General features: G+C 44.0%; 1 protein-coding gene across 3 annotated transcripts in view; it reads right to left on the bottom strand.

Annotated features, from left to right (window-relative positions):
* Positions 1 to 12,701, bottom strand: part of LIMS1 (LIM zinc finger domain containing 1) — a 168,476-nt gene that overhangs the window by 74,896 nt on the left and 80,879 nt on the right. The window contains exon 1 of one of the 3 annotated variants that reach the window (XM_075563358.1): positions 610 to 731. The exons of the other annotated variants lie outside the window; for them this stretch is intronic. Coding sequence (XP_075419473.1) covers positions 610 to 716 — 107 coding nt within the window. The 5' untranslated portion in view covers positions 717 to 731. Of the gene's footprint in view, positions 1 to 609; positions 732 to 12,701 lie in introns of those variants that run through there. 3 annotated transcript variants of the gene reach the window in all.

Raw genomic sequence — 12,701 nt, 5'->3', positions numbered from 1 at the left:
CAGGAGCTTAAAATAAAAATGCAGTTGTTGGAATATTGTTAACAAAAACTAAAAACTGTGCCATCTTAGGCAAACTAACTTTGAAGACAAAACCCCCTAAGCTTTGTTGAAAACTGTCTCCAGAGTTCTAATGCCCTTCCTCCCTAGGTTACACTCAGCAGTTCCACCACATTCCATTGTTACATCGATTTCAACAAAGAACCCCTTCAGAATAGCTCCCAGCCCAGCCCTCCACCACCATTAAAAAAAAAAAAATCTTCATAGAAACGCAGTCTAATGAACTACAACAAACTATTTTTAAACGAAGAGGGGGGAAAATCAATTGTCTACAGTTTACAATATAACTCGGGTGACTACACCGTTTTTTAAAGACAGCAATGTTACAGGTTTAGGGAGGAGATAACAGAGGGTTTGTAGAGAAAGGGCAACAGAGCTTGATTTTCACACCGTTCCACTCAAACCTGCTCTTGAAACTCTTCATTGTTTAAACACAGACTGCAAGGTCCCTGGTGGAGCCTTTCTTCTTCTCAACGTGTACTCTCCCCCATCTGTGTTATCCTCTCAGAATCCTGTGCCCTGACCTTTAGCCAACCACTCCTTTGCACTCACCTCAGCTTTTCCTCCGGCAACCCATTGAGTCTCAAACTATCAGGACGATCTCGTCTTCGCCTGTAGAGCCCGGAATGGGAAAGCGCTTTAAGCTGTAACGCAGTCATGCTCACTCTACACGTCAGTGACTGGCACGCAGAGAGGAGCAGTGGGGCTGCCAGGGCTCACAGAGACAGTGGCCCTTGCCTCAGGACTTCAGCACACCTGGAGTTACAAACCTCCAGGCAGGCCCCGCCGCTGAAGCAGAGCTTCCTGTTTCTCTGCTGGTACACACCCTCCTCAGCAAGGCATGACTTGCCTTATCTCTGGGCCTTGCACCTTGGAGGGGGTGAGGGGTAGAAGGAGAGTTGGTGATCTGAGAAGGCTGGTTGTTCACATATTTACTAACAAAGCAAAATCTAATAGTTATGAACAGCCACACCAATTCCCTTTACAAACCTTTCCAGCCCCATTCGGAATTAAAATTGAGCTAAAAAGCTGCAGTCATGTAAAGACTGAAAAGGGTCCTGCCCGGTTTGATGCGCCAGGAAATCCATTAACACTTCATAAGCAGCTGTCAGTTTAAAGAAGTGCCCGGTCATCTGAGCTCTGGGATCTTTTCCTTTAAAAAAAAAAAAAAAAGGCAGATTCTGAGGAGAAGTGGCCAATTTCTCCCTTTCACCACACTCTAAATCCTCTTTAGAAAGGAAGGCGTGCCTTGAATTTCCCCTCATTAAATATTACTCACAAATTCATATCTGAACAGACAGGAGTTTCTTCAATCAACCTCCATGGAATGATTTTCTGAGCAGCCCCTCTCATTCAGGTGCTGCCTCGGTTTCATGGGTACCAGCTGCCTAGAAGTGTTACGGGGAGCTATGCAGCTTTCGGGATATTTGTATGTTTGCTTTTGGATGACGACAGAACATGTGTCCTGCTAAGAGCATTTGGAGCTGCCTGATAAGAACTTGCTGCATGCTGTATGTCCTCTAGCGTCTGTAACCCCCAGCCCCACACACTAGCACTGCCACCGCCCCCCCCCCCAGTCCCCACTGTAGGTGTGTGATATGTAAGCACATCACAAAGCAAAGGAGGTCCTTGGCTGACAAAGAGTTTCTATTCCGTGCTTCTAGGAACGCCTCTTTGGGGAATTTCTCTTCTAGGAGACCCTCAAGAACCAGAGAAACGAGTCTGAGACAATTTTCTACCGCGGATTTGAAGGTTTTATGTTCTTTGCTCTACAAGTACCCATTTTATACATTTTTAAATTGGGGCACTTCATAGGGAAATGAAAGTCTACATTATCTACTGCTTCCTCTCCGGGCATTGAGGTGCCAGCTCTCCTAAGGGCTACCACTAGGTACTGGGTCTCTATCGCCCAACAGAAAACAGACAGTGAGGGGCTCAAGATCCTTTCCAGGGACTTTTCATGGCAGTCTTCCAATCAGGATGTGTACGTTTAAAGATGAAGAAAATGTACACAATTTGGCACGACAGTGGGTTTAATTAGTGAAGACCTGTGGGGGCGGGAGAAAACCAAGGGACAGATGCATCTTTCTATCAGGGGGATGTGCAAAAACAAAATGGTACAACTGGTTGTATTCTGGGGGGAACGTACTAGAAGCAAGCTTTGCCATTTGACACCACTTTATGACAAGTTACAGCCCTGAACTTTGCATAGGCTGTCTATCCCAAGGTAAATGGAAATAATAATCCTGAAGATTGACACAGGTCTCTCAAAGGAGCCCTGGTGGCCCTGTGGCTTCATTAGGCTGCCAACTGCAGGCCTGGCAATTCAAACCCCCTGGCTGCTCCCAGCGGGAAACATGATTAAATGAGGCTGTTTGCTCCCATAAAGATTGCCACCTAGGAAATCCTATAGAGGTCCTTATTAGTTTGACTTGAATTCAGTGAGTTTGTATTTTTTTTTAGTTTAAATTTTTACGTGTGTGACACAGACACACACACACAGCCTAGGATCCTACTGAGGGCTTAAAATTAGGATTCCGAACATGCCAATTCTGTTTGTCAAAGCAAATGAAAAAATAAAAATTCTCAAGAAAAAACACTGTGTAATTTTTACTCTAGGTTTCGAAAATGAAGAGGCTTAATGAATAACATCCAAATCCATTGCTTTCATGGCAGAGAAGCAGCAACACTGAACATGATCTACTTCTGTAGAAGAAAATGGCAACAAGCTACGTGAGTTTTGCTCTGTTGAAGAGGTTTGAAAAAGCAAACACAGCATGTGATGATAAGGGGAAAGAGCTTGATGATACTCGAGGTTAACAAGACAGGAAACACATAACTAACTGTGTAGGATGAATCCTCATTTGATGAGTCTAGGGTTTAAAGGAAGTTAAAAAAAAAAAAAGTTCCCAAACTGTGTAACAAAACAAGCTGCAACAACTCTTGCCCTCTTACTTTTAAAATGACTGAACTGACAAGGAAGAATTTCATGAAACCAATGCTTATGTTTTAATGAAATTGCTGCCATTAAATTCTGGACCTTGGAGGCAAGCTCTTTAACTATTGTCTTTTCAATGAAGACACAGATACATTTACTGGAACAGGTTTTTTTTTTTTAGAATTTTTCACTTTCCGAGTAACCCTTAGATGTGCACCAAGACTTCAATGTGCTAAGGAGTTGTGGGGAATGTATACGTAGGCATGTACTGAGAGCAAAATGCACCAAAAATTCCCCAGCGCCCTGGGCACAGCACTGGGGCTCCCACTGCAGCCAGTTCATGACCTCCTCCAGTCCTAAGCAAATGTTCCTGCAGGTCAGCACTGAGGGCGGAGAAGGGCGCCCCGAGCAGGGATGCAGGGACTGTCAGTTAGGCTGGGGAAAGGGAGATAGATGGGACCTATCGATTGAGTCTGAATTCTCAGATCGACCCTAGTTTCCTTTTAAGTTTCACCGAACTGCCTTACCACATTTCAGACACCACAGGGGGCAGCTGTCTAGGGGTCTTGATATAGGGCAGGTTTTCATTTTCCTTGTACTCAAGGCAGAATTCTCTGTCCCAGAGCCTCACATGACCTCATCCCGACACATGACAACCCTGGGATGAGGATTCTGCCTCTTGAACATTTCCAGTGAGGGGGAGTTATTGTATATATATAAAAAAAAAAAAACCCTTCTAGTTTTCCTCTCCCCCCACCCATACCCAATGACTGGTAGGAAGCAGCAGTTTATCTACTCCAGCCTAATTCCACTAACAACTCTGAAAAGAACTCTTCTAAAAGTTTAGCTCCTCTTCCCAAGAGCAGCTATTGTTGACTTTGTAATGCAAAAGAAGACATTGCTGGCTGAACTCTGCCATGGTACTGCACTTCCGGAAAGATGGCTCCCCTGCCTGCAAGAGCACAGTTCAACTAAGGTAAGTGTGGCATTAGCATCTGGTGCCAGCTAACCTCACTCATCACTCCTCCCCTCCCCACCCCCAGCCCAGTGAATTCCATGTGATCCCCAGGATAGCTAGTGTTTCCTCTCACCTCTTGGCCTTTGCACACAGCTTCCTATGACAGGAAGAAAGGTCTGGGGCCCACTAGGACTCCCCCCTCAAGGACCATCTCCTTTGGAAGGACTTTCTCCTGATGTGTGAAACTTTTGTTTCCCCACCAACATTACCCACCCCCTCACCCCCCGAGGTTTTACATGACACATTCACTTAAGAGTTTCAGAAAAGTTTACCCTGTTGGTGAAATTAAGAAAACTCAGTAATTTTTTTGATATTTAGTATGATTGATTAGTACCTTCCACAAATATAAATACCTTCCATTTGGAATAAGACTAGACAAGGAACCCATCTTTGACTAAACTATAGCTCAGTTTTGAGCATTCTCTTGTAAATAACCGCGCGCATACACACACACACACACACACACACACACACTTTAGGCATAGCAAGATTAAAAATATATTTAAATTTGAGTCCCTGGAGTAGATCATAGGTGTTAATGGATCTAAAATTCTGTCTCCTATACAGAGCTGTTAGGGCATTCTGATGGCACTGCTGAGTGCGAGGTCAACAGTGCAAACCCACCAGCTGCTCCACAGGGGAACAAGGGGACGCTTGCTTTCCTAATGATCTGCAGCCTGTGAAGCAGTTCTGCTCTGGCCCAGAGGGTGGTTGCTTTGAGTCAGAATCAACTCTACCTCAGTTGGGTGATACCAAACTGTCAATATGGCCACAGACAGGCTTGCGTGGCACAGTTTTAGTTAACTGGGCACTATCATCAGCTTCGACATTTGCTACTAAAGGCCTTGCAGTGACTGAGCAGCTGTACATTTCCAGGCCACTAATTTCCTTGTATGACAAACAGTTAGAGAGGAAAATTATGTTTTCCAACAACCTTTGAACTTAATGGAAATGAATCATTTTTTTAGTTTAAAGTTTATCCCAGGAACAATCATTTACAGTAGAAAGCAAACTTTCTCTACTAAAGCAAAAATATACTCCTTCATTATTCCCAACACATATTCATTTCATGAAATATTTATTTGCAGCCATGTTATTCTCCTAAGTGCGGCCCCTCGAGAATGTTCTGGGCTATCAGTGAGGACAGGAGTTCCCAGTGTTGCAAACGGCTACAGCAGAATTCAAGAATGATGTCACTGTGGAGTAGGTTCAAGTTAAAATTAAACAGACGAGTATAGGAAGGCAGAATCAACTATCCACAGGAAAAAACCTCAAGTAAAAAACAAATTGCTAAAGACATGGTTCTTATTCATAAGTAGCTAATACTTAAATTGTCTAGAGCGGCTCTTTATTTTCTTAATGAGCCGTTCTGTAACCCTGCCACACAGTAGGCAGTCTGAGCTGTCATCAAATGCTCATATGAACTTGACTGTCATGCTGAGTGAGAAACAGCCAACTAACTCAACCAGCAGCAATGTGGGATCATCTACAATTTTCTAGTAGACAACAAAGAAATGTTCTCAAAAGTTGCAAACGCAACATGCCAAGCTTTCCTGGCAAACTTCAAAAGAACTGGGAATAAAACAAACCCAACTGAGAATACGACGTAGAGTGCTCTATCCGATCCCACTTTTTAAGGGGCTGAACGAGACTACAAGCAGCCCTGGTGGTGTGGATGGTGGGTACGTGCTCAGCTGCTAACCAGAAGCTTGGCCGTGGAAACCCACTGGGTTTGCTAGAGAGAGATGGGACAGTCAGTGTGCCCAGAGACCAGTCTCAGAAACCCCATGGGAGAGTCCTACACTGTCTTTCAGGCTGGCTGTGAGCAGGAATTGATTCGATGGCAGTAGGTTTAAGGGGAAATACAAGGCAAGCTGGTCTGAGGGGTATCCGAGGAAAGGGCATTCTGCTGAGGGTTCCAGGTCTGGTGGCTTATTTTCTGTGATTGTTAAATAGGTATCCAGGAAGTCAGGTAACTATCAGAGCCCTCTTTTTCCATTTGAAAGTCAAAGTGACCAAATTAGATGATGATGTTAATGATCAGGGAACCCAAGGGTTAAAAATAACTTGATTTTAACAAAGGAGCTATGCCAAAAAAAAAAAAAATGAAGATTCTCCTGAGTTACTAGACTCTGTAACTAGGTGTGCTTTACTCTCTCTCTGATCATTGCTTTAGTAGGAAATCCCATTGCTGAAAAAACCAGGAACTTGAAAGGGCAGAATGTCTCAGTCCAGCTATTCAGCAACTATTTCTGGTAAATTACGTCCTGGTATATGCCAGGACCTCAGAACGCAGAAGCAGGGAAAGAGAACGACTGACGGTTGATCGGTTCTCTGATCATCACTCCCTTACTTCTTTGGTCAAATAGCTGTGCCATGCCTGGATCAGAGCTGTGTAGGATATAAAAGCCCACACAAAGGCACACGGATCCCCCACAGCCCCACCATAAGACTGCTGCAGAGAGTCCTGTACAACAGCCCCGAGATCCCCGGTGAGAACCAGGAAATAGATGCCTGCAGACACAAGTCTTCCTCCTTGGCAAATTATAACATATGTACCTCGTGTGATTTAATAAACAAGTTGATGGAAGATGGCATATAATCCTAACCTTTCTAAGTAGAATACATTTTAATTCTCTAAAGGAAGACAGAGCTTTTTACTCCTGTAATGAGTTAGTCTCAGAAACCCACAAGGCAGTTCTACCGCTTCTTATTAGACCGCTATCAGTCACCACTGACTTGACAGCAGCGAGTTAAAGGAACTCTGGATTAAAAAGGAATTCTAGTGTTCATCTTTTCAGAAAAGAATGCTTTTCTGTTAATCTTGGATTTTCATAAAACAGTACTTACAAGTTATTTATGAGGGAGAGGGCTTCAGAAAGTTCCCCTCCTAAGGGAGTAGGTACGGACATCACTTTTAAGTAGCATTGCTATTAAAATTCTACCTATTCTGCTATCTGCCTACTATATACTTATTTATTTTTGATGAGCACATTTCTAAACTAAATACTTATTTTTTAATCCAATAGCTGAAGTATTTGTGTTAAAGAGAAGAAAAGATAGATATTCTCATGTTTCAGGGGAGGCAAAGTCACAAGCCAATATCTCTGATCTTCAAGGAACAAAGTTCTCCCTGCCCTGGGAATACAAGAGGTATGTTCTAAAAACAAACAAAAAAACCCCAAAACTGAAAACCTGTTTCATTATGATGTTAGTGCTGTAACCACTTTCATCTCAAAACGATTTCACCTGGTTATCACTTTTCCCCAGGTTCTGCATAGTCTAGTCTCAAAGGCGACATACGTACAGACTTTAAAAAGGGTCCCTTCACTTGAAATCAGAGCTATCCTTTCATATACTATTATTTTTCAAAACTCAGATGAAAGCTAAATTCCACGATAATAACAGGATTTCAAAGTTTACGACAAGCTTCCCAGGCCTATCTATGGACTTACTCATTTTCATAAGGGCATTATTCTTTTCAATATTACTGTCAGGAGCAAGGATCCAGGAGTGTCTGTCACGGTTTCAGCCAAAGCGAGACCAGATTGATCAAACAAAGGCTAAGTGCATTTTCCAAGAGAGACAGAAGGAAACAGTGGAGTCTGCTACCTCTGAAGTGTTTCAAAAGTCCAGTGAAAATGAGGTGAGTTATGTACCCCAAAATATGTGGTCCCCAAAGCCCCTTTTGCAATGAGCACAGGTGAAAAGCACCTATACCTACATTTGTCCTGGCCTCAGCAGACCACCCTGCCCTGAAGCACCATATATCACTGCTTTATCTAAATGGGGAGCCTCACTGCTTAGCTACCTCTCTGAATGCCTCTTTAACCACCTTCCAACGTTAGAACTTGCCTACTGCAAGGGAGGGGGCTATCACATTTTGGATCTCCAACAAACGGAATTTTCAGTTCTGACACACTTCTAGTGCTTTGATTAACAGCAGGCCAACGCCTTGATCCCCCTTCAGTATCGTTTTGTTCCAGGGTGATGAATGGGATTTGAAAATGATTATGTAGAAATCTAATTGAAATTAAAAGGTTCTCATGTACTTTTGAATGAAAAGATTATAGGGCAATAAATACTTTCTGATTCAAGTGGTTATGTCCATTAAAAAAAAATCCTGCCTCACCCAGCGGTTCCTTTATTACGGTTAATGCTGTCAATGCAGTGACTCTCATTTCAATCTTCGTGTGGCTGTCAGAATAGTCACCAGGATCTGTGTATGAAAAGGCCACACAGGGTTACAAATATTTGCATAGAGCAAAATATTTCCAGTTAAGGCCTTAAAGAAATTAAGCCTTATATTTTTCTTTTGGAATATTGGTATTTTCTAATATTTTTAATAATGGGCAGGTATATTTCTACAATAAAAAGCAATGTTTTAAAATGTTTAAAATAAATAAGGAGAAGAACATTTTAATTTTTAAAATTTAAATCATTTTACTGGGAGCTCATTCAACTCTTATCACAATCCATACATACATCCATCATGTCAAGCACATTTATACATTCGTTCCCCTCATCATTCTCAGAACATTTGCTTTCTACTTGAGCCCTTCGTATCAGCTCATTTTCCCCCTCCCTTCCCACTCCCCTTTCCCCATGAACCCTTGATAATTTATGAATTATTATTATTTTGTCATGTCTTACACTGTCCAATGTCTCCCTTCACCCACTTTTCGGTTGTCCATCCCCCAGGGAGGAGGTTATATGTAGATCCTTGTAATCAGTTCACCCTTTATACCTCACCTCCCCTCCACCCTCCTGGTATCGCTTACTCTCACCACTGATCCTGAGGGGTTCATCTGTCCTGGATATACGGGCCCCCTGTTAATGAGGGTTGGATTGGAGTAGAACTAGAAGAATGGAAAGGATCTGGGGTGACCAGAGGGGAGGGGGAACCTGCAGACACTTCAGATGAAGAAATCAGTGTGATGTGATGTGATATAGCAAACATCCTAAGACATTCTGAGGGGTGATGAGACTGGCGAGGTCGTGGAAGCACACTAGGACCACCGCCTTTGAGTTGATGTAGGGAAAAAACCCAGGAAGTCACGAGCACGGGATCTATCATAAGCTGTGTCCCAGGAAAGTCCGTGACAGGTCTAATAAGACAAGCATGGGGGACAGATACAAGTACATGCAACAATACAAAAGGACTGAGTTAGTAATGGAATTTAGAAGATTGTGCTCCATCCCGATCATTCAATTCCTAAGTATTTAGTGAGCATCTAACGGGCGCCAGGCTCTTTCTCAACAACAGAGTCACAACAGAAAATAAAACACAACGTCTGTCCTCATGGAGCTTTAGCCCAACAGGGGGCACTAGTATAAACCACAAGATTGTTCAAACAAATGAAGACTTTAAAGACATGGCAGACAATAGGAAAGGTGCTGTGAGAATGCTTACTGTGGACAAGGGGAAGGAGTACTAATGAAACGTTTGTTGAAACAAGAGACCCCCCCCCCCAAGCCTGAAGGATCACAGTGCCTGCGGTATAAGTGACATCAGTTTATGCAATGAACTGAACTGTAACCACTGGCTGACGGGCCAGGGTTGGGAAAATGAAAGGAGATTAGGGAGAGAGGCAGCCAGCGGCACGTTTCAAAGGGCCTTACTTGTTTTTTATTCTTAGGTTGCCGGGAAGCACAGAGCTAACAAGATCAGATTTGTGTTATGAAGACCCCTCCCAGGGCAGCACTACTGGACGATGGAAGCTGAGGGGCAGTGGAGATAAGGACCCAGGCAGGTCAGCTGGAGACTATGTACCAGGCCGAGGCTGACATACACCTTGCACTAGAGTGGTACCAGGGCACACAGAGAGGGGAGTCCGTCTGAGGGGGGTTTAGGAAGCGAGAGAGACAAGGCAGATCATCAGACACAGAAGAGCTAGGAAAGGTGACAGTAAACACTTACAATTGTTAACACTTCCTCCCCCACCCATGTTTTATTGACACAGCAACAAGAGGCTGATGGAGTACAGCACGGTCTGTACTGTTGCCTTGATTTTGTCTAGAGCCCTGGTTCTCAACCTTCCTCCTGCCGCGACCCTTCCATACAGTTCCTCATGTGGTGGTGACCCCCAACCAAAACATTATTTTCGTGGCTACTTCATCACTGTCATTTTGCTACTGTTATGAATCAGGTGGCCCCTGTGAAAAGGTCGTTTTCAAGACCCACAGGTTGAGAGCCGGGAAGACAGGCATTTTAAACCTACTTTGAATGTAATAAAACAGTACTAAAGCAGAGAGAGTTGAGACCCAAACACACTCCTGAACGGGTCCACATCTCTGGACTCTTTATCTACTGTGACTGTTACAAATGACACTTGGTGGTGTACTATCTCTCTTAGTCTTCATCTCAACGGTACTGGGTGTCACTACTGTTCCCATTAGACAAGGAAATTGAATCTCAAAGCAGTTAAATGACTTGGCCTGCAAGACAACTAATTGCAAGTGTGTGGATCTAAACCCAGTTCTAGCTGACTTAAGATTTTCTCTTTGGGTCCTTGAACTACACTGCTTCTGGGCATCAAAACTCTCTCCCTCACAATCAAAAGATCAACTCTAAAAAATGAGGGAAAAAACAAAAAACCCTTTACTGTTGAATTGATTCTGATTCACAACACTGATACATCAACCCCCGGAAGCTTCTGAGAGACGAGAGAGAGCAAGACAGGAACAGGAGTCCTGAGGGCAACTCCAGAGACTAGAAAGAAACCATTTTCCCCTCAGATCAGCCCCTAGCTTCCCTCCCTCAAAATATGAACCAAAGCTAACCCTGCAATTGACTGCTGTAAGGTTCAGTGCAATTCTTAGCAAACCAATACCAAAAACTAGTTGAAAAAAACAAACAAACCCACTGCCATCAAATCAATTCGGACTCAAAGGGATTCCAAGGCTGTACATGTTATGGAAGCAAACAGCCCATCCTTTCCCCGAAGCACAGCTGGTGGGTCTAAAACCACAAACCTTGTGGTTAACAGACCAACAGCTACCCAAAAGTGCTGCCGGGGCTCCCTAGGGCGTTTCCCAAACTCACTGCCATCCAGTCAATGCCGACTCACCGTGGCCCTAGAGGAGAGTCTTAGAGACTGGAACTTTGTTAAGTTTTATTAGCAGGTAACTCATATCATACAATAGTTCAATCATATTTTAAAAATTGTACCATCATAACCACAATCAACTTCAGAACATTTTCTTCTTTCTTGAACTTTTTGTTATTAGCTCCCAATTGCCCCCAACATCCCCTGCTATGCCCCTCCCCAAATTAATCCAGTTGCTGTTTCTATAGGTCTAAGGAGTAGAAAGCTCCATCTTTCTCCTTGAGAGCAGTGGTGGTTTCAAACTGCTGACCTTGCTGTTAGCAGCTCGTAACACCCCTATAGGGTAGAATGAAACTGCTTTAAGAAGCAGCAGATCTTCACATCTTTCTCTGCTGGAGCAGCCGGTGGGTTCTACTCACTGACCTGTCCATAGGCAGCTGCAGACTTTGACCAGCGTGCCCCCAGGGCTCTATGAACCCGAGCTAGGCTAGTTATGTGCTCCATGAAGATTGAACAAAAAGGCTGGGGTTCTGGGAGAAGAATCGTGGTGTGCTTTGATAAAATTCTCACTAACAAAGTCCTTCCTCTTGGTCCGTTTTCTCCTCACCGTCTGGACAGAGAAGCCAGTGAATGAAAGGCGTCAAATTGGTGAGCCTCAATTTAACGGAACTGGTTTTCCTTGGAGTCGGTGGGTCCAAATTACCGAGGTTGCCATACTTCCTCTTAGAGCACAAAGTGATTACTCAATGTTTCCAAGGGTTCTGAAAAGGGAAAGATTCTATGAAAACAAATTTCCTGTCTCAACAGCAACTCTGCTTACACCAAGGAGGTGCTGCTAAACCCCCACCCTGTGGCAAAAGCAGCACTTGTGACAACAGAAAGAGGAGACTTTCGGCACTCATAAGGTAACTAAGCCAATTTCAGTTTCTCTGGGAACATTGTATACCACAAAGCTGAGAGTTTCGGCCAGGCGTCCTCAAACTATGGCCCGCGGGCCACATGCAGCCCGCCAAGGACATTTATCCAGCCTGCCGGGTGTTTTTGCCCCGTTTGTTTTTGTACTTCAAAGTAAGATATGTGCGGTGTGCATAGCAATTTGTTCATAGTTTTTTTTTTAACTATAGTCTGGCCAGGGTCTGAGGGACAGTGAACTGGCCCCTAGTTTAAAAAGTTTGCAGACCCCTGGTAAGCTTAATTTATTCCCGAGCCATAGGTTTTGCTTCTTTGGTTTCTTCTGGGAGGTCTTTTTCTCCTGTGCAGCCTTCTCTCTGGTTCAGGAACAGTTTGTTCTTTTCACTCAGGATCACTTCAGTGTAGGGGGTGGGGGTGGGGGGCTCAATGTGCGCCGATCTGACCGTGAGCTCCGTAAATCCAACAGCGCATCCTGGGGGCTTTGTTCACCTGCATGTGCTCAGTGACCAAGGAATGCACATCGAAACCCTTCAGTTCAGCACGACTCTCTGCAGTTTTAAGCCCACGCAGCAAAAATTCAGCCTCTTTTTGGGCCACGGACCCTGGGTCCAACCCCACTCTTTAGCCTGGTCACACCTACCAACTCCACCATTGGAACGTGGAGGAGCGCACACTGCTTCTGCAGAGACGTCTTTCAAGTATTTGGTGGCTGTCCGGATATGCACAC

Source organism: Tenrec ecaudatus, chromosome 11, assembly GCF_050624435.1.
Source record: "Tenrec ecaudatus isolate mTenEca1 chromosome 11, mTenEca1.hap1, whole genome shotgun sequence".
Classification (NCBI taxonomy): domain Eukaryota; kingdom Metazoa; phylum Chordata; class Mammalia; order Afrosoricida; family Tenrecidae; genus Tenrec; species Tenrec ecaudatus.
This window is presented reverse-complemented; position numbering and strand designations above follow the sequence as displayed.